The sequence below is a fragment of the Botrytis cinerea genome, chromosome 10 (assembly GCF_000143535.2).
Source record: "Botrytis cinerea B05.10 chromosome 10, complete sequence".
NCBI lineage: Eukaryota > Fungi > Ascomycota > Leotiomycetes > Helotiales > Sclerotiniaceae > Botrytis > Botrytis cinerea.
This window is the reverse complement of record NC_037319.1, coordinates 2,363,282-2,387,534: the sequence shown is the minus strand read 5'-3', so window position 1 is coordinate 2,387,534 and position 24,253 is coordinate 2,363,282. Positions and strand designations below refer to the sequence as shown.

Below are 24,253 nucleotides of genomic sequence, written 5' to 3'. Positions count from 1 at the left end.
TCGTCTGACTGTAAGTAAGTCAATTTCTTAAGTTGCTATCTCCGTGCATTGATAGAGAAACTGCTCCACTCAATATCCAAGCACTAACTTCACACGTGGATACAGGACGGTATCATCTCCACATCTAAAACACTATTCTGGTGTGAAGATAGAGCTCCAAACTGTCTCAAACGTTCAGACGCTATTCAAGTACGTTAATAGAGACCCCCATCTACCATTGATCCTTCAGTGCATCTTAACAACCAAGTGCTAAGTATTTTATCAGTGAAACATGGCTCCAAGCAGAGATTCACATACAGTTTTCTATGCCTATGGGGCTGAAAAGGTTCCAGTCACAGCGATCATATTTAGCAGTCCCAAGCCTGGTGCTGAGTGGGCATGGCTTTCAAACCTTTACGAGGAGAAATTTGTTGACGATGAAGGAACGGTTTACCGGTCCGCTGAGAAGTTTGTAACCTGTTTTGCTTTGATATTCCTGGAATTTCACTAATGTATTTGTTGTAGTTATTTCCAAGCGGCAAAAGCGTGGATGATGAAAGATAAAGTCATTTTCCGCAAACTGGTTGATTGCGCTCCCAATAAAGCAAGAACAGAAGTCAAGAAAATCCTCAACTTTGATACGACTAAGTGGAATGAGATTTCAAGTAGCATGATGGCTAATGCCCTTTACTATAAATATCGACACAAGGACTCATGGATACAGGCTTTGGTCAATACAGGAAATGGGTTGATTGTTGAGGCCAGAGATGATGTGGTTTGGGGCTCGGGACTTACCAAACCTCAGACGTTGAAAACTAAAATCTGCGAGTGGCCCGGGGAGAATAAGTTAGGTCATTTGTTGATGGAGATCCGCTTACACTTCAGAGATCTCTTGCATAATGAGAATTCCGCAACCAGTAGCGGCAGCATCAGCAGTACACAAAGTAAGTTCACCCTCCGCATACAAAAAAAATAACTTCCGTGTATGTTTCTGACACCAATTTAGTATCCAATGCCGCCGCAACGGTTAATGCCGTCAGTTCCAATGGTATGAGGTTTGGTCCGGAGCCCTTACCAGTACCGACACCAAATATGCGACCAGGGACCAGTCCAGATGTTGTGCAAGAGGCAGAAATAAGTGGAAGTTCTGTGCCCATGGATGTGGATGTCCCCATCACATCAACTTCCGACACCGATCTGAATGCGAATCACAACGCCTCCGCGCCAGGCAGTGATGATGATGTCACTGCTACACTCCATGCTACAGGCGATGCAAATGTTGGAAACAAGGCTGGCGAACTTGAGGCGATTAGCACAGTCGACCAAATTTCGGAAGAACAAAAGTTGGCAGAGACAAGAGCAAGAGCTGAAGCCGATTTACAACGAGAAAATGAAAAGCAACGCGCTGAACAATTCGCCATATTATATGAGAAAGAAAAAGAGCTGGCGAGACTGAAGCAGGAGGAATATCGGAGACAACATCCGCCAGCGCCAGTCGAAAAAGCTCCCAAGATATATGATACTGACGACTCTGATTCATCTGACGTAGAAGAAGAGATGTTGGAGGAAGAGCAAACTGATAAACCGGAGCCCGCCTCTACCAAGACTATAAAAATCCGTTTGTTTTCAAAAAGCAAAGAAACTCATCCACCTTCCACTCAAAATAATTCAGCAAGAAAGGCGCCGGTGTTGTCAACCCCCGCAAAGAGAAGGGCTGACACGGATTTTGTACCCAAGACACCAAAGAAGTCGAAGAAGGCCGATCTTGTACCCAAGCCACCAAAGATGTCAAAGAAGGCCGATGTTGTACCCAAGACACCCAAAAAGTCAGAGGCGAGTGGTTTCAAAGCTCTCGGAATCACCCCTCCACCGACTCCAGCAATTCGAAAGTCCCGTAGAAAGGCTGCATTGGCGAGCGAGAACAAAACAAAGTCATTGGCAAAGGAGAACGAGTGATTTTTTGACACTTGATGCTTAGTTGCGTGAAGATGCTAGGTCAGGTGCTTACTTACTAGGGGTTATCCTTATTTATCTATTTTTCATTTTTCATTTTTCATTAGTCGTTTCACAGAATTTCGGGGCATTATTAGTTTATTTGAGACCATTTCGATCAGCAAGGAACGATATGTTCAGGGGCATAATATCACAAAATGACATGAGGAGAGAACATGAGGAGAGAACATTAGGGCTTATGGGAAACATATTTAAATATCAAGGCAGCAAAATGAAGATATTCTTATATTGAATTGTAATGCAAATGAAATGAACATTGTGAAGTTGACTTGATCAAAATCATATTCCTAACGACACTAATCAGACATTGGTGTCTTGGCATTCAGACATTTCCGCGCGAACACACTTGTGCTGATATGCCTTGAATCTTGGGCAAAAATACGGAGCCACACACGTGCCACATTGAGGCTCATGTGTGGCTTTCATTCTCGTATTCATCTCAACACTAACTAACGAATGCCAAGATATATATTCCTTCGTGATGTGATTAGAGATTCGCTTAAGATTCTAACCGCTTCATGATTCTCATCTGTTCCACTAGTCATCATATTTCCATCACAAATGATTGTCTACAATGTGACAATGTGTACCCCAAACCTTCAAGCATTTTAAAACTAACAATCATGCCCTCTTCCTCTTCTTATACAAGAATGTTCCCAACTGCCTTTATTCTCATACATCTTCAAGCATTTAAACCTCTTTCATCCCATCCTAATTCTTTAAGTAAAAAATCACGTGCTCGCTAGAGTTAGCATCGCGCTAGTATCTACGCTAATCCTAATATACATTTCCAAATATCTATATAAGAATTCTTCTCCTCCAATATTTTCTCTATCCTTTATCTCCTCGACCAAGTCAAACCACCTCTTGTTGAATTCGAAAATTTTGCTATCCTCGTAAGTTGATAAAGGCAACCACTTCTATTTCAATCGTTAATCACTGACCTGCATTCTTAAGGAAAACGGTGACACGATCTTCAAATATGCCTTTTCACGGTATACATATCCCTCTCAGGGGAAGTAGCTACACAAAAGTCGACATATATCGTCCAAGAGATCCGGCAGATATGCACACCCTATTTGAACCAGCACCAAATGCGAGTGACCGTTTGAAAGATCTTATCGTTATATGGAAAGAGATACGAGAGGAAGTTCGGACTTGCGAGTTACATCTGGTCCCTGGAATCATCTACCATCACCTCCTCGAAGGCTTAGAGACGCTTGATGCTACATTCAGAGTCTGCCGAGATGCATGGGGATGTGGAAAGAACTCACCACAAGAAATGAACCAACACCGAATAAAGATAGATAGCTTGTTCCAATTAACAGTGATTACGAACGGAGTAATCATGAACATTGCTGAAGAACACGAGTTAAGATGTCTTGAAATTTTGAAGGAGGGCTCAAGTAACTTCCACTTGATTTCCAAGAAGTCACGAGACCGAAAGACTCAACAGATTAAGTACCTAACAGAGAAGCCTTTCAATGCTCTATTCATCGATAAACAAGTTCTTAAGGTTGCCAGTAAGTACTTACGATATTTCTTTACCTGTCTGCGTTGACTAATATCATATATAAGGAGATGAACAGTATCTTATCAATCATATCCCAGGAGTTATGGTTCCAGAAATTGATGGTGATTTGATTCAGCAATGCAACTTGACAGCCGATGATTTAGTTAGAGTTGAAACCCTTCCCATTTGCCCCAAGGATTCATTAGGCGGCGTTGGTTTCGAATGGGCTCAAGGTACTGGTGAGTTCGAGAATGCATCCGAAGGGTACAGAATGAGTGATTGGTTTCGCGAAGCTTTTACACCTGTCATGGAATCCAACTTCAATGGATGGGGAAGTTTTTTGAGTGCCCTTTTGAATGATGACATCGCTCCTGACCTAACGCCAGGTATGTTGAGTGAAACGAACCTGATAGCATGTCAGGATAACTGAAATTGCCATTAATAACAAGGAATAGGTCGAACTCCATTCGTTTCGAGATTATTAAACACTTATTTTCGCTAAATATGCACACTCAAAATCCCATGAATTTGGGGAAGGGGTTCATATCGCTTTTGATATTTATCGTGGTTCTTTGACAACAATTCCAATACAATCGAATCGAGATGCATGGGTTTTCGCACTGGAATTTATTACACGGATGGCAAAGTTAGATGAGATTTGGGTGGTTAGATGCATGGTTTTCAAGATGGAATTTTTCATATAAATGGCAAAGTTAGCTAGACGATCGCATATTTACCAAAAGGTGGCTCGTTAGCTAAGCCTTCCAGGAATTTAATACTACATTACAATTCCTCAAAATGTCTGCAACTATTAAATAATTGTTAAGTGAATCCCACTGCAATATAGCCCATGTGATGATCATGATACATATCAATGATTTTGAGGAAGTATCTTGTGGCTCGCAAGTAATCATATCATTTAATTTTTGTTATAAGAATCAATTTAGTTCCACCCATTTCCCTCATCTACTATCCCTTCCTTACCTCCTCTCTCCTCATTTATCAAATCCAACTCAATCACGTGCTGCTCTCGATTCGCTTAAATTTCACGCAAGTGAGCTCTCGATGCTAGCGAGCTAAACATTACTAGTTGACCATATTGAAAAACATCCGCTGCATTTCTGGTTTGTCTATTTTTGATAGGGATCGCAACTTTTACATGCGTGTGTGGAGTCTCGTACGTTCCCTTTCTTTATCGGTAGACCTCACAACAAATTCGGCTATTTGAACTCCCTTGCATAAAATCTAATCGACTAAGGACATCTTCTTCTACCCCCTCAGTTACTTCATAACATCAATCTTTCAACCAATCTACGTTCTCTATTTCCTTCAATGGAACGAGTCTTTAATCTCGTACGTTAATATCAATATGACTACTGAATAGCTCCACTTCAACTTCCAAAATACAATTACGCCCTTATAATACACTCTCCATCAATTCACTAGCTCCATCAATCCACTAGCTCCATCGATCCACTAGCTCCATCGATCCACTAGCTCCATCGATCCACTAGCGCTAGTGTAGTTTATGCGCTAGTTGGACCTATTTAAGAAATCTTCTCCTCCACTTTCTCATTATCCATCCATCTTCCTTACAAACTTTTTCCAGAGAACTAAAGAAATTCGCGTTATCCTCGTACCATAATATAGGCTCGAAATATCTTCGATTTACACTCCCCTTACCAGTCGACGAATTACACTGTCTATCATCAAAATGACATTCCCTGACTTGTACATCCCGCTCGCTGGCACCAGCAGTACTAAGGTATTCCCTTATCGCCCTAGAGACCCAAAGGATATTCCTGGCTTGTGGAAAATTCATCCCAACATGGATGAGGGATTGAAGACGGCAATCACTACTGTCCGTGAGTTCCGTGAATACGTTCGAGGATTGAAGATCCATGAAGTCCCTCAGCGTATTGGAACCATGGCTCTCAAGAATGGTATGGATTACGATATGGTCTTTGATGAGTGCGCAAAGTCTTGGTTGGGCGGCAAAAAATCCCCAGCGGACATGGATTTTTACAGACGAAAGCTGGATAGGCAATTGCAAATTCAACAACTGATCTCCGGAGCCATTTGGAATGTATCAGAAGAACATGAGTTGAAGTGCAGGGAAATATTGAAAGCCAAGCCCGATGAAGCCAGTTGGTGCCCCAAGGAGTTCGAACTTTACAAGAGCGAGTTAAAGTATTTGAAAGAGACTCCTTACAATACCCTGCTTATCAAAGAGCAGGCGAAGAATTGGGGTAAGATAGTAGAATCTTGATTTCTTTGATAAGATGACTAACATGATTCAGCTAAATTTCCACGTAATCTGGAGGAAATCCAGTGGGGCGTTTCCGAGGAGCTACATCGGTATACCTTGACTCCTGCCGAAGAGTTGGCACTTTCTCGCCTACCCTTACACCCAGGTGTCCTTGAAGGTACTATCTTGGATAATATGCGCGCCGAATTTGAACTAGAATTCGGACACAGTGTTTTTGAAGACAAGCCAGAAGATGCTGATGCCAAAGTTGGAGATGGTGATGGAGTCGGTAAGGCACCAAGCCCTTACCAATTGACTGTAAGCTCCCGAAGCTTTATTCTACCAAGCAAAGACTTCGACTATGGTGTAGCCGGCCCATTTGTTGATGCTATCCTTCAACAAGATTCCACTTCTTGAGATCTGGTATGTTAAATAAACTAATTTATGCTCTTTGGAATCAAAATGACTAATATTTCATGGGTAGATACATATCTGGAGCTTTGCACTCTAGTAAGTTATCGGTTCTAGTTTGGGGAATGGTGGTAACAATTCTTTTGATTTCAAGCGAGATTTTCAACAATGTTAATGGGTTTGATTTTACAAATTTGATGGGTATGGGGATTGCATGGCTTTTTATGATCATGACGGCAATGAGTTTCTAATTGCAATATTCATGGAGGAGATTAAGGGGTCTTAATGGAGGAATTTTATTATATCACGAGGTCAATGAGTTTACATTCACAATATTCATAGTTTATCGTGGAGGGATTTTATCAAGGGGACAGACAGATGACTGAGGAGAAGCTCACACATATCACACAAAATCAATAGCGAAGCATTTTAATATTTTAAATCTATCTCACTCTCAAATTTAAACTATGATCTCTCTTATTTTGGTCATTGTGAAGAAAAATTTGATCCATTGTGTTGTAGAAAGACTCTGACAAACTAGGAACTGAGAAACCTTGATATTGAAGGTGGGGTTGTGGCTGCAGTCATTTTGGGGGGATGGACTGTGCTTGGGAAACTAGGAGATAAAGAGTGAAAGGCATAAGGGAAAAGGTCAAAGAAGGGGAAATTTGGCAGATTAGCACCGGGAAGAGAGTTACTTAGATGCGTGAAATCAGAGAGCCAAGTATTGATTGTAATGATGACTCTTCTCCGTACTATGATCCCTCCACTTTCATCCCTCTTAGGCACACCTGTCCCCTGTTTCAATCCCCTTTCTTTAGACTTGGGTTCTTTGTTGTATCTATGTTTCGGTTGATGATGTAAATAATGCGAATAATACATGTTGAAGTGAAGATATTTAGAATTGACTGTAAGGGTTAGACAAAGTGAGAGAAAGAGAAAGTAGTCATATGTAATCCAAAGAATTGGAAGGAAGACTAATTGGATAAATTGATGTCTTGGAGCCTAGGATGATTTGATCATTCCGATACCTTTACAGAAATTTCTTTTGCGTCCTAGGGAATCCATGTGAAAATAAGATGAAGCTTTGGAATAGGAAGGGGGTTGATAATTACATAGGATTTTATACTTCCATGTGGAAGAATACTAGAGCAAAGTCTATAAGTCTCGCATCGATGAATTATATAAGTCGGAAATGATAGTGATGGTAGGACAAGATGATAAAACTAGAAAATCAATAGCATGTATCATCATGAGAAAAGAACAGAAGTGTTGAGTTTGTTGAACAATTTCCACCATAGGCATGAGCAACAATCAAATTATTATTGAGTATTCATTTCAATTCATACATGAAGCAATTTTAGATAGCTAAAATGAGCTCTCTTAGCGAGGTGACAGATTCCATAATACATCTCCATGAATATGTATATCAATCAAGCAATCAACTTCAAGCTTAAGTTAATTTCTTTGAGCAATACGCATCTCGCCCCCATGTTAACTACCTTCTTTGTAAACACGAATAGTCTTTAAAGATTCATAATCAAAACAAGTAATTTCCTCTCCTCTGTTTCTAGCTTGAAGACAATTCGCACATTCCCCTTCCTTGTTCCATTCAATAACTTCTAAGTCTCTGACATAAGTAACCCAACACAAATTCACTTCCTTGCTCAATTTAATGAAATTTACACGATTCTTTGGAAATTCTTTATCTATTTGAAGAATGAGTTGTATAATTCTTTCGGGTAGGTTGACGTTCAGAGTTTCCGGTCTTTTCCTTCTAGATTTACCCTTTGAAAAGGCATAGCCGATATCCATCAAGCGAAAAGATGGTTCTTCTGACCGAAGTCGCTTTGATGGTCGATCCAGTAGACCAGGTGATGATTGAGGTAGACCAGGTGATACTTGAGGTAGACCGGGTGATGATTGAGGTGGACCAGGTGATAGTTGAGGTGGACCAGGTGATAGTTGAGGTGGACCAGGTGATAGTTGAGGTGGACCAGGTGATAGTTGAGGTGGACCAGGTGATAATTGAGGTGCCGCAGGCGGTAATTGATGCGTGAATGTTATGGGTGTAGACGAATGGATCGAATTTTCGAAATGTTCATCATCTGATATGATATCGGGAGACCAACCATCTGGCAATTTCGTTTTCTGAATCGGTACTGGGGTAGAAGGATTTGATGGATGGCTACGTTCACCAAGTTCCAATTCCGAACATTTAAACTGAATTTCATCAAAATTCCAACGCGGTATTGGGCGAAACATTGGAGTCTTGATTGAAGGTGTGGTTGGTTCCCTTGACTGATTAAGAAATTCATCTACTTTGTTAGACAAAGCAATTTTGACAGAACCACACTCCTTTGGTACAATTCTCTCAATTACTTCAATAACGTCTTTCCTTGATTGTCTTGCCATCAAAACATTAGCATCCCAGAATTTAGGGTACATGTTATCCAGAAGATGTTGAATCTTTTCCATCATATCTGAGGCATGATAATAAATTGTAGCGTTCGTAACGTTGTGGTACTCAAAAGCAACTTCTTCACACTTTTCCTTTAAGGCTTCCGAGATGTGGTAGATTAATTGCTCAGATGTTGGCAATCTCTGAACGACCTCAATGACACGATCTGCATGCTCTCGGATGTTTCCTTCAATATCTGATTGTGATATAGATACCGCGATAGATCTCAAAGTTTCTTCGAACCGCTCGGATAATTCTTCCCTCTTCTTACTTGCGTCATTCTTGTAATCAGTAATTGAAGTATCAAGTCTTTTCGCCATATCATCAGTGTGATCGTCCAACACCTTCACAAATTCTGTCTTCAATGTGTTGATACCGGACTCATATGCTTCCTTTGTATTGGCCAAGTTGATTTGATTTGATTGATCGTTGAAAGAATTGTTGAAACTTTTTTGGAACTTATCGAATGCTTCCGTGATTGATGTATTGTAATCCTCCGAAGTGATTGGGACGAGAGATTGCACATTAGATGTCAATTCTTCAATATGATTTTGAAATTTAGCGTAATCTTCTCGAAGTTTTCGAAGTTCTTCTGCCTTGAGATCGTTTTGTTTGAATTTTTGTTGCACAGCATCTAAAAGCTCCTTGAAAATCGTCTTCACTGTGTCCGGAAATTGATCGATGACTGTCTTTAATTCTCCTATTGAATCGTCAAATTCTTGGCGTAGACCACTTGTAATACCATCAACGTTATTCTTCGTGGCATCAGGAAACCCATCCATAGCTGTTTTAAGTACGGCAAAGTACTCGTCGAATTCTTTTCGAAGGATACCAGGAATGCTATCAATGTTCTTCTTCATGGCATCAGGAAACCCATCCATAGCTGTGTTAAGTACGGCAAAAGACTCGTCGAATTCTTTTCGAAAGATACCAGGAAACCTATCAACAGTTATCTGAACTAGATCAAAAGACTCATCAAATTCCTTTCTAAGGTTACTCGGAAAGTCATCAATGTTCTTCTTTGTGGCATCAAAAGAACTTTTGAATTCTAGAGGTATCTCCTCCATTTTTTTGGTGAAAGCTTCAAACGAGCTATCCAGACTAGTCTTAGTATTCTGTGGGATCTCGTCTACCTTTTTCGCAAGATAGTTAAAACATTCATCGAGCTTGGTCTTCGTACCCTGTTTTATATCTTCTATCTTCTTCGTCAACACATTGGAAGAGTTATCGAGCTCGATATTTGTGTTCTTCATTGCATGATCCACCTGTTCCTTCAACGCTTCAAAGTTAGTATGCAGCTCATTCTTTGTGGTTTGGGGAATGTCATCCAGCTTCTTCGTCAACACTTGGAAAAATTTATCCATCTCAATCTTCGTAGTTTGTGGCATATCATCCACCTTTTTCGTCATAGCTTCGATAGAAATATTGAATTTGGTATTCGCAGAATCAGATATATCATCCACCTTCTTCACAAGGTCGTCGAGAGAAGGATCGAACTTAGTCTTCGTAGCTGCAGGTATGCCATCTATCTTTCCTTCTAAATTCTTGAGGAAGTCACCAAATTGTTTTCCCACATTCCCTTGGACAACCCCCAACTTTATATGAAGATCTTTGATCGAGTCCGAAATGATTGTGGTATTGGTAAAGAGACTCGGCAATTTCTCGCTCATAACTTTATTATCGATGACAAGTGATTGGATTTTCGGAAATATATTTCCTGTGGCTTCTGTTTGAGTGAAGATCTTTGGAAGGATATCGTTGATTTTTTCGATGTTCTCTGCAACATGATTGATTGATTCTGAGAGCGTCTTTGTATTCGTATAATTTACTTCTCGATTTGTTTCAATTATGGTATTGAAAAATGATTTGTTGCCTGCCATATCGGTGATGAGTTTCTTGGTATTACTCAATGTATCGTCGATGTTCTCCCTCAAACTTTTTTGACTACTTAGATCTGGTGAAACGGGTTTGAACTCTTTGATCAGATCCTTGGTATGATTCGAAATGAGAACAGCTTTGTCGTAAATAGATTCCATACGACCAAGTCCTGCAATGACGTTGTGATTTACCACTTTAACATCATCATTTGTTGAAGTAAATGCTTGTTGTAGATGGCCGATGGCATTTATCAATGGTTCATTCAAAAATCTACTTTGCCGCACAATCTCCTTTGGAATGTTCTCTTCTATGTTTTCGACTTTCTCTGCCAAGAACTTATGCAAGTTGATGATTTCATTGAGTTGTCCAGACAAATCGTCAACCTTTCTCTCTATATTTGCTTGATTTTCATTGAGTTTTCCAGACAAATCGTCAACCTTTCTCTCTATATTTGCTTGATTTTCCTCGAATTTTTTCTTCATACGTCGTAATGAATCGATTTGTGCATTTATTACCGGTGCGACCAAACTTTCCAAATGTTGTTGTCGTAAGAACTGAGATCGTTCAGCTATCATCTGAATGGGATTTTGATCCATGGTTTAATAAAACGATTTGAAGGTCATATGGAAGTATAAATGTGTTCATGTGTCTTCGAGAAGATGTTTTAGTGAGAACAGTTTGCGCATCGCGGAGTTGGAATTTTGGTAGACAGGAACAGTTGTGGAAGGAACAACCAGGTACCCGTGACCGAAATGTCACGTGGTTTTTATCATCGCCATCATTGACAGACCTTCATCATCGCATGAGGATAATATAGAAATATTGAAGTTTTCCTATTTCTTATAATCGTATGCGAACAAAGAAGGTAAATTGTATCAACATACAAGAAATCAAGTAATTACTTGTCATGGACATAGATTGACCGGTGACAAAATTTACCTCATCGGTTAGTACAGCAAGCAATAGGGGGACATTTCTCTTACTTACTTGAATGATTCATTGGACACTCGCATCTGGTCTTTATTCTCGTACAAGAATAAGATATTCCATCTTGATTCATGAGAAAACATGTAATGGATAAGAATGTGAAGAGTAACTGGTAAGGGGAGAAGAAGTATTTATAGTCAGCGAGAATTGCCAACTTACCCTACCCCCTCAGTGTAGCATTTGATTATAAATTAAGCGAACAAATATCATTCTTTAGACTTAGGGCTAGTTCTGCTTCGCTTATGTCTTGACTGTAAATATAAATGGTTTTCTTTTAAGATTCTGTAACCTATATCCTACTTTTTCATACAATCTAATTCCACATCGCTATCCTCGTGGGAGAATGAAGAACATAATCTACATGAAATTGTCACTATAAAATAACTCTTATCCTCATACGATTATAGAGGCAATAGATTGTCGAATTCCAACTTGCCACTATCCTTTCATCTATCGTATATTAGCAAGCGAAAATCAGACACATAATTTCCTTTCGTTAGTATATACGTAAGTGCCAAGTAAGTGTCAAGTGGATAGGTTTAAATATCATTACTAACATGCGAAGATAAAGGTCTACTCAAAATCATGATTCCAATTTACGATCCCAAAGTCTACGTACCACTCAAGGGTTCGTCTATGGCAGCCAAGTATATGTATCGTCCCAGAGATCCTAACAAGATCATGACCAGATTCGATCCGAAGTTAAAGCTTTCTGATTCTAAAATTTGGTTCATATATAATGAGATCCACAGTTTACCTCTAAAAGAAGTCGGAAAACAAATATTCTTTCGGCTGGTTACCAACCGGATTCACGATCAAGACATGGCGAAACGTATTAACCATTTTGCTACCGAAGACGAAAATCAATCTTGGGAGGATAAGAGACGAATGAATAATCAGCGATTCCATGAAATCATTACGATTGCAGAGAGTTTAGAGCTAAGCACTCGTCATACTACAACCCCTTTCTATGCATCAGTTGCTTTAATGCATCTATCTTGGTTTGATGGTAGGCAATCATATGCCATATACTTTGATACCTTACTAATTATTATATCAGAAATCGGATGGGAGTGGATGTTTCCAACAGATCCTGGATGTATGGATGTGTCTCATGTGAACAGTCACAATTTTCTTCCTACACCAGAGCATGAAGCTGAACAGGAAGCTATGGGGGATGATCCAGAGTCTGTTCTTACCCTTCCCGCAAATCGAAAACGTTGAATACGAGTGACGAATGATGAATGATGAAGTAATATTATTTACTTTACGCCTTTTATGACTTTTACGAATCCTGGTGGGTATGCATGGGAGGTAGATAGTGATGGTGTTTGCTGAGGTGGGCGATGAATTAATCACGTGGATGGAAGTCAATGTGAACACCAAGGTTGATTGATGCCAACAGATGAATAATTCTCGAGAGAGACCTTTAGTCTATTGACTATCTTGCAACCTTCATTCATTCAAAATTTCTTGTGACTTTCACAAGTATTCTGACCATAATCATTCTTCTATATTGAGAAGGTCAAGTGTTTGGTATCGATTAAATTCTTCGGTCAGCGAGAGTTTGTGTTCTTTCCGATTTAAACAGTGTATTCGACGACATTGGAATGAACAAAAAGACTCTCCACTCACATCTTTCAATACCCTCAATATATTCCGTCCATTTAATTATGCCTCCAAATAACTTCTTTCAATCAAGGGCGTTGGATGAAGTAAGGAAATTTCGAGAAGAGAAAGCCAAGATTGCCTACGATGTTATACCCAGATATCGAAGACTTTTGAGGATACAAGGTTCCATCAATAAGGAAGAATTGCATGAGTGGACAGAGAAAGCTCAGAAGGAAATTTCCGAAATCGAGGATTGTCTTGGACAAAAGATCGATTTGACAACATCATTTGCAGAGTCATCCAAGAATGTTGTTCGGGAATCAAAACTGGCATTCGAGAAGGGACAGATGAGTGAGAAATGCAATGTTGAATTGGATCTTATAAAGATCGAAGCCAATAGAGCGAAGGAATCAGAGATAAAAAGTATTTTATCTACTTTGATAGAAATTTCTGGAAAAGAGTTGGTGAAATCTATTTTGGATTCTCTAACAGATTCTTCTGGACCCAAGACATCCTCCCAAGACCTGCCGTATGTTATTGATCCTGCAATCATTAAGGCATGTGTGAATTTTCTGGGAATGGATGGCAAAATCAAGCCAACTGTCACTCACGTTATCAATGCAATGGAGGCCACACATCAACGAATTCAAGAATTAAAAAAGGAGGTCAAATCAAAAGAATTGGCTTCCACTACTTCCAATTCAGACATGATAAATGAGATGAAAAGAAAGCGAGAAGAGCAGAGGATCTCATCGGTAATTCAGGGCTCTCCTGGTTTGAGACGAAATATTTCGAAGCATCCGGTTACTTCTTCCGGGAAAATAATACAACTTTCATCCAACGATATTCCTCTATGCAAAAGATTGCCTGAAAAGATATCGTCCATGAGAAGATTGGAGGAAACGGTCTTGCTGCCTACTCAGATTATTGAAAGGCAAGATGTTTCATTACCCGGCAACAGCAAGAATGATGTGAAACTACCATCATCTAGTCGAACTCGGGACAAAAAGACACTCACAATACAAGTTCCAGCTTACAATCGAAAGACCTCGCCATCGAAGGAAATTTCCCCATCAAATTCTTCGGACTCTTCGCCAGCTTCTCAACAAGATATAGATATTCTATTGAAGGATTTAGAAAGTACTCGACTGACGAATTCTCATCTACACACAGAAACTGACGATCTCACATCAAAATTGAAGAATCTTGTGGTTTTAAAGGACAATTTAGAGGATACATCAAACCAATTAAAATGTCATTTATTATACAACGCCAACTACAACCAACAAATATCCGCCGCTGATGTTAAAATCTACTTTCAAGACATTCAAATTTATGACGGAATCAAAGAAAGAAGGTTGGTCAAGTTCAAAACTTTATGTTACGGTATTACCATTGCGGACGACTTTCTTAATATGTCATTCAAACCGCATCTTCCAGTCAAGGAACATATTTTTCTTCTATTCCATAGTATGCCAAGGAACTTTTCATTCGAAAATCAATCCATTTACGCCAAGGAACAAGCCCAATATCACGTCTTGTGGTTATCGGGGCAGTTACAATCGATTGTGAATGTCTGTTCAGATCCTCAAACCAATAGATTCTTCACATTTTGGTTGGAAAACATTATTAATTTTTGTCCTCTGGTTGGAATAGCTAGAGCAAGCTTATTTCTAATTATTGCAAATCTTACAATGAGAACAGATAACCTCAGTGAGGATGGTCTATGGTGGGTGCTACATAACATGGTAATCTTGGGGAAGATGGGAAATCCAATGAATGATTGGGAGGTTGTCGAATATATTTGCTTCTTTTACTTCATCTCCAAAGGACCTACCGAAAATCCCATGATGAAGATGATCGCCAACAACCAGCCAGCAAGTTTCAGTCTTATTCAAGATTTGAGAGACAAGGCCTTCATGGATATGATTGGATTCCTATCACATGAACCTGTTCAGAAGTTCATTCGTCAACAATCCAAGGATTCGGTTTTTATATCCTCTCACAAGGAAAATCGGATTGCGATATTGAGAACCTGTGTTGGAAATAAGATATCGGAGCCATTTGAGTATATCTGGACCCGGGAGGAAAAATTAGTGACTTTATCAATGGATGGTTTTGTTATGACGGCTGAGGAAAACTCGAAGGATGGCATGATTTTGTACTACAAGGCGAAAGGAGATTTCTCAAAGAATTGGTTTCCCTATAAGATGGAAACAAAAGGTGATGGAATGGAGTATTTCTCGTCAAATCATTTGAGGTGCATACAAGAGGCAGTTGAATTATATCATATCAAGTGTGGCTATAATTTTGGTCTGTCGAATGAGACTAGGGAGACTTCGTGATTGGGCAGGTGGGATTAGCTTATATTCACCATTCAAATGAAAGAATTGGAATGCATTGAATGGGAATTTGTATGAATATTAATGAGCTGGCGATCCGATCACAGTAAAATGTATCCATCTGTCTCTCCTCCCGATCAATTGTTCAATGCGGTATAGTTTGATTCGTAACCTCTGCAAAAGGTATGTCTGAAATTGATTCGTCAATATGCCTTGTGAATTCAACGCCGGTTGCTCGACCTCCTTTCAATCTTGAGTAATAGGTAGTCGTTTGTGCAATGTGAGAGAAAGGTTACGCTGTCGGGACTCTTCGAAGAAGCTGTTGTTTTCGACGGCTCTACAATCCCGATGGTACTTGCTCGCCATGCAGTGTTCCTGAGATGGCGGTGCTCGTCGAACGATTCTGGACTTGAATACTCGAGGATCTGCTTTGCTATGAATTCATCAGCCAGGTTACAATAGGTGTCGTATATACTCCCCCGATGTTGACGCTGCCGAGCTCTTGTGGAAGTGGTTATCCGTCTCGTCGTGAATCCTCAAACGAAATTTAATTGAATAATCTTTGCATCAATCTCGCAGATGTCGCCGCGAAATCTAACATAGCAGTATGAGTGTATTCTGATCTGCCATCCACAATCGATAATGTTCACGATTTCAAATGTTGTTGTCGTTGTCTCATTTTTTTCAAAACCGAAGCGCGGGAGCCGGTCGCTTGAGCTTACCCAACTTTTTGTTTCTCGAGAGAAATCTATCTAGAAACGAGAGGAACAAAGACTAGAGAAATTGCTCAGCTTTACCAATTCAATATACAGGCAAATGCTCAAATTTTTGATATTAAATAGTTGAACTGCAAGCTTAGAGCAAAATACATTCAACTAGAGATTGAATCTTAAAAGGATTGATAACATTCAGTTATTCTTCGACGTTTTCCCAAACCCTAATAATGCATTTGTCCTCTCTTTAAGTCCTTTTAATGCACCTATCTCCGTCAAGACCTCATTCACATCTAGATATTTTTCCATTTGCGTAATTCTGTTGGTAGCCAACAAGTTTACTAAAACAATGATGAGGGTTTGTTACATGATTTGGATGAAGGAATCAGTGACTTACTTGCTTCGTGTGCAATTTCACAAGAATCTTGCAAATCCTTTTTACTCTGGTCAAGTAATTCTTCTTGTTCCTTCACCATTCGAAATTCCGAGCCTTCTTCATTATACATCTCCAAAAGCTCTCTCTCCAACAAATCTCTCTCCAACTCCTCTCTATTTGGTCCGTAAACATTTTGTTTGAGTAGACCTCTAGTACCGTTCTTCCATGTCTCTTCTGTACAATTGTTATTGGCTCTTGTTTCACTAGCTCTATCCCCACCAATCGTACCACATAGACCTCCACAAGAAAAATATGAGCCTGTCAATATTGATATGACATGCTCCGCAAATCGAATTGATTCAACGTCCGCAACATTGGCTATGGTAAGACTTCGTAGTAGATATCTCTTACGTGGATACTTATACCACATTATAGCTTCCAGAAGGCTAATATGGAACTGTTATCATAAACTCTTGTCATGAATCCAGATTACTTACTATGCTATGGTACTTCCACCATAATGTCTACCATGCTCATAAGCTCTTCTAGCTTCTTGTTGAGTCCAACCTGTATAAGTCAATGACCACTTCAATGGTTCATCTTCCTCGATATCTTCAATGGACTCTAATCTTTCTCGCAATTTAGAAATGAACCTGGTAATGAGTCCTCGATTTGTGGAAGTGATGTATCGTCTTGGGTGTACAGCATTGTTCCACTTCAACATTGTTTTATCTCGATTCTTGCCATTCCAATCTTTATCCTCAATCATCGGATTCACGGAATCGATTTCACGCGCTGACTTGTCGGCGTCTATCCATTGGTCCTCTCGATAATATGTCGTATTATAAATCTCCATAGTATTCAGAATTTCAAGGTATTCAAGCTTGGTTGGTGCATTCCCTCGATGATCAGAATGTACCAATGAATAAACAACTGGTCGATCTTGTGACTTTTCGGGACCAGGTAGAGGAATTCGATGATTTCGAGGTAATTTTGAGTCCGCAGTGGAATGGACGATGAAGTTGTGCAGCTTTCCAGTGATCGCATGGCGTAGGGTCTCTTTCGATATAGATAATAGAACGTTGACAATGTTTTCGATGGGTGAACGCGATTCTTTAAAGACACTCCTATCGAATTCAATACCTCGACCATCAATTCTCAAAATACTTAAAGCTAAGTAATATAGACCTTGATCCATTGCAAATAGCATGTCTGCAGCTTGAGGTGGTAGTCCTTGCGCTTTGAAAGGAATACTGTATGGATTTTCATGATTTGGTTTTGGTCGTGGTGGTAAGGAATCTGGAATCTTTTTTAATTGTGAGGCCATGGTTGGAGTAATTTGAAGGCAACTGGTAGCATAAATTCAATGGCTGTAAATTCAATACAAGGTAAACAGCTAAGGTGATTGACATGCAGATGATTAAAATCAGACAGCTAGATAGGCAAAAATTGCGATGCGTAAAGCTACCCCACCATCAAGGAACCCCGCAAATTTCATTCGTCGACACAAACGCATATCAAATGCTCCCTCAATCAATCTACTCATCTGATTTCAATTCCAAATCACTCCATGAAGGTTGTCTAGCCTGTTCATCCCAATTAATCTTTGATCGACGGTACTTTACAGGAGGTAATGATGTAAGATCCTCCTCATTCTCTTTATCATCCTCATCCACATTATCCTTTCGTTCTGGTGTAGATGTAATTGCCTTTCGTTTGAGATTGAATACCGGTCTTGGCAAATCGATGTTCGGACCAGTAAGTCGATTACTCAAACCATGACTTGATTGCAATGATTGAGAAGATTTCAATGTTTGAGAAGAGTTTACGGTTTGAGAATCCTTCATTGTGTGGAAGGACTTCATTGATTGAGATATCTTGGTAGCTTGAGTTGAAGTAAGACTCCAACAGGTCGCGAATCTTTCGGGGTTGTCAATTGATTTGGAAGGGCGGAGAAACGAAAAGGGCTTGTCTGACTCGGGTGAAGATGGGGGTGACGAGATTGGTTGCGTCGCCTCTTCAGATGACAGAGACAGAGAGACCTCAGAGGCATGCCGGAAATTAATGGCGGCGCCAGGGGTAGACGATTGTATTTGTGCTTTGAGTCTTACAATCTCCCCCTTCAAATTTTCATTTTCCCGCGTTAAGTTATCGACTTCGCAATTATGGGCGGTTTCCACTACATTGATTAATTTTTGTTTGACAAATGTCATCGGATAGCTGTACTAACGCTTCTGAATTGTGTCCATAAGCTCTTTCATGAGGGTTCTCGAATTTGATGATGACATATTTGAAATATGAGATATTTAGATGATTGGGAGGTTTTAAATATTCGAAATGCTCTTTAACTTCTTGAAATATCTGATGGTGTATGAAGGAAGAATTGTTTTGCTCAAGAAATCATTCTTCATGAAGAGCTTTACTATTCTCACAATTTGGGAAGGACCAACTTTGGCACCTTCTATTTTAACACTTCATATTCCACATGACATGAAAAGATAGATCATTTCAATAAAAGATTCCTTAGATGTCCAAAGATTGAAAAAGACCTCCTGGATATACAATATTGAACTTTCAATAAGTATATGCTACCTCCCTTTCAGACGGAAGAAATGTAACTTTGACCACGTGATGCGTATAGATTTAGATTTTTTGGTTTCCACCTTTTGTTATCTGAATGTACTTGTAAATGTTTCCAATAGTACTAGGACTAATGAATTGTATCAGATCATTCATGTAACAATACTTCGCACCGTATTTGGATCGGTAAGCGAGACATGATAAAGGGTGAGAATACAAGGAGGAGGGGTAGATAGTTCGAGTGTGTATATTCGAACTATACCTTGCCTTTATCAACGTATTGTTTAATCCGAAGACTTGATTCCTTATTCTCATATAAGTTTAAGGAGATGGACTCCATCTCATTTTTGAATTGGTGTAATGTGGAGTAGAGGAAGACCGGATGATCATCATATCGTTACCATGTATTGTTGTGATTCTTAGAATAGTAAGAATATGTCGACTCATTCACCAAGTAGACTGTTGCTTTCTCCCTTTACTCCTAGTACCAGCCTTTTTCAGAATAGTCCTGACAGCAGAGTAAGAATATGTCGACTCATTCACCAAGTAGACTGTTGCTTTCTCCCTTTACTCCTAGTACCAGCCTTTTTCAGAATAGTCCTGACAGCAGAGTAAGAATATGTCGACTCATTCACCAAGTAGACTGTTGCCTTCTCCCTTTACTCCTAGTACCAGCCTTTTCCAGAATAGTCCTGACAGCAGAGTGATAATTGACCACGTTGGCAGCCTTTATCTTCAAACGAGGATAAGAATATCAGAAAAGAATTTTGAATATTCTTCAATCAGAAGATGTAATGGAGAAAGGTATTTATAGTCTCAAAATTGCGCAAGTGGTGTTTCCCTCTCCGAACTATTCACTTCGCTCTTCCCCATTTTTGTTTCTTCTTTCTGATATTCGCTTATTCTCCTTTGATTGTCGAATACCTCTAGTTATGATTACTAAAGGGTCTTACCTATTCAATGGATTCAATCTTTCGCCCAAGTACCGAGACTAGATGAAGGGTTGTTAATATAGTCCGTCACTCTATATTTTAAAAGGCCGAGAAAAGTAGAGCTAAGATAGCCATATGTGAGTGAAGGCGTATGGTTTGAACGGCTTCCTATACATAAATTGAAGATACGAATCCTTCATTGAGAGAGTATACGTATTAGGTAGGTATATGTGTCTTAGTTAGCACCATGAAACCTCTTCACGCCTTTTGATAATAATGACGTGGATATATTTGTATTCTTGCGAAAGATAAAAGTGAGAAGTGTGTATTAAGTAAAGAATTTACCTTTGAACGCTACGTTAGTAGTGTTGAAATTCATTAACAGCTTTTATATGTTGTGTTTAGTATATACCTAGTAGGTAGTTATCAAGAAGAAATTGATGAAGGGGTCTCGCTTAGTCATGATGCGGTAGTCCGTAAGCGGCGCCAATCTCAAATGCTGTAACATTTTAGCCTCAGCCTTGTCCACAAAAACTTAGCCTTGCCCAATTTCTCGAAATTTACACCATCCCGCCCCTCATCTCAATATTCGAATGGAGTAGACAAAAGTCTCTTCCTCTGAATCAACTCCAGTATAGGTCTTAATACCCCCCTAGCAGCTGCAGGCTTTCACAAAGATTTGTTACCAACAGTCAGAAACCCTGTGGGGGCAGAATCCGTGATTGACGAAGCGGCCACTTCATTAGTACAAGAAAATCTTCAATAATTTTATAATGACTTATACTGAAAAAGTCTTTTTAAAATATCAACTTTGCCACCACAGGGAGTGTGATAGAATACAGATTCACGTAAGAGCTTCTCAAACTAGTGATCCGAGCTTGAAGTGCGGGGTAGAAGATCGCCTCTTGTAAACAGCTTTCTCTTCCTTGCCTCCTCTTCTTCCTTCTCCATCCGTCGACTTTTATCTTCCATACAGTAATTGACTTCCATTGGAATAAGGCGACGCAATATATCATCTAGGTTGCTTCAGAAATCTGCGTTGCAAAAGACTGAGTATAACAATGGATATGTACAAAGCGATCGTCGATTGCCTCTTCGGCTCGAATAACTATCATGAAGATACGACATCTTTGGCCATATATGACAATAAACTGCTTTTAATCAATACCAATGCAACAGAGATAGAGACTGCCGAAGCCCTCCTCTCATTATTACTTACTTCCGAGAAGTTAGGCGACGACCTCGAAACTCGTCTTAAGAATATCGTCAAAGACAGCGGGCTGGTACATGCCGATGGTCTCTGGTACGAAGGGCTTGCTAAAATTCTGCTCAAGCGATTGGAATCTTTAATCAAGGAAGGGCAAAGTGCGAATCTCACTGGAGCCGTCAAGGAGGCATTCGACAAAGCCAAGGGTACCGTCGACGAGTTTGTTCGCAACCATCCTGTTCTTACATCTATTGCGCTTACACTCCTTGTTCTTGGTCTGCTCATGTATGCTGCACCTTGGGCGGTTCACGCACTTGGATTTACTTTAGATGGACCCCTTGAAGGTATGTTACATACATTGATCGCTTGTTAAGTTACGTTCTAATACTTTCTCACCGTAGGCTCTTTTGCCGCTGGGTGGCAATCTGCAATTGGCAATGTCGAGGCAGGGAGTTGGTTCGCTTTTTGGCAGAGATTGGGTATGACATGGGGGAAGTAATAAGAGAATGCAATGTTCACAATTCAGGAAGTATAGTGGAATGCATGTATTATTGACTATGTATAATTTACTATCGATTCACCATAGGATGCAATAAACGTGTATCTAATACATTAATTGTGTATACTTTCAATCAATAGTCAATTCCTCGTATGTGAAATATATTCGCACCGACCATTGTCCGAAAAGATCACGGAGATATCGATAAAGTCCCTATGTAGGAAGTTACACGGTTATTTGCTTGTCAAGAAAATGTTTTGGAGTGGTATGGGAATTAGTTTTTGCAGCTAATCACCGATACTTGCATTCGTACACAAGTCTTCAATTATTAAGATCAGACAGCTTTGTTTCCTGATGCGTTCAGCCAAGAATTTCGGTACCGAGACACCCCAATTCTTAAAGCAATGATTGCGGGGTGACCCACAATCATTCTCGCGCGGAACTTTCAAATGCTTGTCTTATACTTTAAACTCATAATGCATTACGATGACTCGACTGTGAGTTGACCTCAAGGTCCCTTGTGGATTATCTGTCGGGCGTACCCGTTCAATGAAAGCAGTGTCTCGGTACATTTGAAATGTCCGATTTTTTGTTGTTTCAGCGGGCACAGACTTTGATTGTTTATTTTGTGCTTGGATACATAGATATCTTTGATGTATACAAGCATATGTAGCAAGGGTATACGCACTACATGTGCTGTGTTAATTGAAAACTAAACTACGAGAATTCGAGAGGAAGCAGAGAAAATCGGCTATGGTCTTGACAGATCAATTTATCGCACCCCTACCCTTGGGAATGCAAACGTCATTCAATAATCTACATTCGTTGACCGCGGGATATCCACAACACCCCCATTTAATCCTCGATACCGCATTTAGTAGACACGGCACTTGCAAATTATAATACGCCTCAATATCGAGACAGTCAGTCTATATACATGGGCTAATGTTCCAGCTATAAAAAGTTTCAATTGCTCCCGATTTTTCATCACTTCACCCAGCTGTTAATTAAATCGTCTCTTCTTATACATACTCCATCTCAAGCTCCTGTCCATCGTCTTCAATAATCATAATGAAGATCACTCAAGTCAACCTCCTCTTATCTGGTTTGGCATCCATTGCCTTGGCCCAAGACACAAACTGTAGCACCGCAAGTCTCAACACCACTGCTTCCACTTGGACTGTTACAGAGAGCGACACTATCTTCAGCATTGCTGCCGCTACCAATCGTGGAGTCTGTGATATTGCTCGCGCTAGCAGAATGCCAGATGCTGAATACATCGATACCGGCTTCGTGTTGATCATTCCCGCCGAAGTTTGTAATCCAGATAATGAATCCTGTCTTCTTACTGCCTCAGAAGACACAACTTCATGTCTTTATGGGGGCCCCCATACGTACACTACTGTGCGTAATGATACCGTCACCAAAATCGCCATGAAATTCAACATCGATGTTTCTGCCATCTCAGCCGATGTTATTTCCATGCTCGGTGTTTCATCTGTCGATGAAATCATTACCGCTGGGACTGGAATGAAATTACCTCAATGTAGCCCTTCCGAGTGTTCTGTTCAACCACTTCAGTTCACTTATGGTGTCTATAAAGATCTGGCTGAAAAATACAATTCAACTGTTGGTCAACTGTTTGGATTCAACACTGGTTATCGCTACAGTTCGTCGATTGAATCTTTATCGCCCGTTCTTACTATTCCAATGAACTGCAAGCCACTTTCGGATAATATCACTATTATCTCTTAAGTTATTCATGAGCAAATGAATAAATGAGTTGGTCTTGAATCACTCATCAAACGGCGTGGAGTGAAAAATGTGTTAGCATGTTTGATAATACTTTATTTTCTTGGAGAGCAAAATTGGATTGTGGCGTTTACACGAGGATTTGATGCGTAAAATACCATCCTGTTCTGCGTAGGAGATGGTATTGATGTTGTTAAAATTAGTAAGAATGAAAACACATAACATTGAGTTTCAGCACGACTCCCACATAATGTTTGTCATCAAAGCCACTGAGTAATCAAAACCTAAAAGTCATCCCGAAATCATCCCGAAATCATCCCGAATAGTGACCCTCCTTCCTACTTATTAACCCCAATGAAAAAATTTCTGACCCTCCTTCAGTTGTGACCACTTACTTCTATAGTCAGTCCGCTTGAAACAATGGAATATATATTATAAATTTAGTGCTACTTATATCAAATGTTAAGCAAGTTGGCGCAGTGGAAGCGCGCCGGGCTCATAACCCGGAGGTCCCCAGATCGAAACTGGGACTTGCTAATGTGTAATAATATTCTTTTTGAAATCTTCTACATCAGAAGGAAATTATCAAGACAACTTCGGCAGAAGGTGTGGATGAATAGCCAACTTGATTATCAAGTTTTGTGAAAGTTTTTTTTCTTCTTGATATCTCGGAGTGGATCCACCGATAAGATCTCTCGGCTTCGGAAAGGGGGCATGTAGGGTCCAGGGTGGGCCGATCTTGACCGGCTAT

The 24,253-nt window shown here is 39.9% G+C and overlaps 10 protein-coding genes across 10 annotated transcripts; 7 read left to right on the top strand and 3 right to left on the bottom strand.

Annotated features, from left to right (window-relative positions):
- Positions 1–271: 271 nt before the first annotated feature.
- BCIN_10g06230 (hypothetical protein) lies at positions 272–2,161 on the top strand (the record flags this gene model as incomplete). The annotated part of the gene is made up of 3 exons (XM_024695747.1): positions 272–447; positions 505–923; positions 986–2,161. 3 exons carry the CDS (start codon positions 272–274, stop codon positions 1,933–1,935), a joined length of 1,545 nt encoding a protein of 514 aa, XP_024551541.1. The 3' UTR covers positions 1,936–2,161.
- Positions 2,162–2,640: 479 nt separating this feature from the next.
- Positions 2,641–4,288, top strand: BCIN_10g06220 (hypothetical protein). The gene is made up of 4 exons (XM_024695746.1): positions 2,641–2,888; positions 2,950–3,515; positions 3,571–3,891; positions 3,961–4,288. Exons 2-4 carry the CDS (start codon positions 2,975–2,977, stop codon positions 4,005–4,007), a joined length of 909 nt encoding a protein of 302 aa, XP_024551540.1. The 5' UTR covers positions 2,641–2,888; positions 2,950–2,974; the 3' UTR covers positions 4,008–4,288.
- A 662-nt stretch (positions 4,289–4,950) lies between these two features.
- Positions 4,951–6,591, top strand: BCIN_10g06210 (hypothetical protein). Its single transcript, XM_001547484.2, has 2 exons — positions 4,951–5,754; positions 5,806–6,591. The coding sequence occupies exons 1-2, from the start codon at positions 5,220–5,222 to the stop codon at positions 6,168–6,170; spliced, it is 900 nt and encodes a 299-aa protein (XP_001547534.1). The 5' UTR covers positions 4,951–5,219; the 3' UTR covers positions 6,171–6,591.
- A 1,014-nt stretch (positions 6,592–7,605) lies between these two features.
- On the bottom strand, positions 7,606–11,156 carry BCIN_10g06200 (hypothetical protein). The gene is made up of 2 exons (XM_024695745.1): positions 10,941–11,156; positions 7,606–10,886 (listed from the first exon to the last, which is right to left on the bottom strand). The coding sequence occupies exons 1-2, from the start codon at positions 11,097–11,099 to the stop codon at positions 7,659–7,661; spliced, it is 3,387 nt and encodes a 1,128-aa protein (XP_024551539.1). The 5' UTR covers positions 11,100–11,156; the 3' UTR covers positions 7,606–7,658.
- A 919-nt stretch (positions 11,157–12,075) lies between these two features.
- BCIN_10g06190 (hypothetical protein) lies at positions 12,076–12,714 on the top strand (the record flags this gene model as incomplete). Its single annotated transcript, XM_001547482.1, has 2 exons — positions 12,076–12,499; positions 12,551–12,714. The coding sequence occupies 2 exons, from the start codon at positions 12,076–12,078 to the stop codon at positions 12,712–12,714; spliced, it is 588 nt and encodes a 195-aa protein (XP_001547532.1).
- A 449-nt stretch (positions 12,715–13,163) lies between these two features.
- BCIN_10g06180 (hypothetical protein) lies at positions 13,164–15,446 on the top strand (the record flags this gene model as incomplete). The annotated part of the gene is made up of 1 exon (XM_024695744.1): positions 13,164–15,446. The coding sequence occupies one exon, from the start codon at positions 13,164–13,166 to the stop codon at positions 15,444–15,446; it is 2,283 nt and encodes a 760-aa protein (XP_024551538.1).
- An 814-nt stretch (positions 15,447–16,260) lies between these two features.
- Positions 16,261–17,967, bottom strand: BCIN_10g06170 (hypothetical protein). Its single transcript, XM_001547480.2, has 3 exons — positions 17,030–17,967; positions 16,554–16,978; positions 16,261–16,497 (listed from the first exon to the last, which is right to left on the bottom strand). Exons 1-3 carry the CDS (start codon positions 17,857–17,859, stop codon positions 16,352–16,354), a joined length of 1,401 nt encoding a protein of 466 aa, XP_001547530.1. The 5' UTR covers positions 17,860–17,967; the 3' UTR covers positions 16,261–16,351.
- Positions 17,968–17,987: 20 nt separating this feature from the next.
- Positions 17,988–19,015, bottom strand: BCIN_10g06160 (hypothetical protein). Its single transcript, XM_001547479.2, has 2 exons — positions 18,763–19,015; positions 17,988–18,711 (listed from the first exon to the last, which is right to left on the bottom strand). Exons 1-2 carry the CDS (start codon positions 18,818–18,820, stop codon positions 18,071–18,073), a joined length of 699 nt encoding a protein of 232 aa, XP_001547529.1. The 5' UTR covers positions 18,821–19,015; the 3' UTR covers positions 17,988–18,070.
- A 1,982-nt stretch (positions 19,016–20,997) lies between these two features.
- BCIN_10g06150 (hypothetical protein) lies at positions 20,998–21,927 on the top strand. Its single transcript, XM_001547478.2, has 2 exons — positions 20,998–21,595; positions 21,653–21,927. Exons 1-2 carry the CDS (start codon positions 21,106–21,108, stop codon positions 21,748–21,750), a joined length of 588 nt encoding a protein of 195 aa, XP_001547528.1. The 5' UTR covers positions 20,998–21,105; the 3' UTR covers positions 21,751–21,927.
- A 457-nt stretch (positions 21,928–22,384) lies between these two features.
- BCIN_10g06140 (hypothetical protein) lies at positions 22,385–23,726 on the top strand. Its single transcript, XM_001547477.2, has one exon. It carries the CDS (start codon positions 22,822–22,824, stop codon positions 23,503–23,505), a length of 684 nt encoding a protein of 227 aa, XP_001547527.1. The 5' UTR covers positions 22,385–22,821; the 3' UTR covers positions 23,506–23,726.
- Positions 23,727–24,253: the final 527 nt, after the last annotated feature.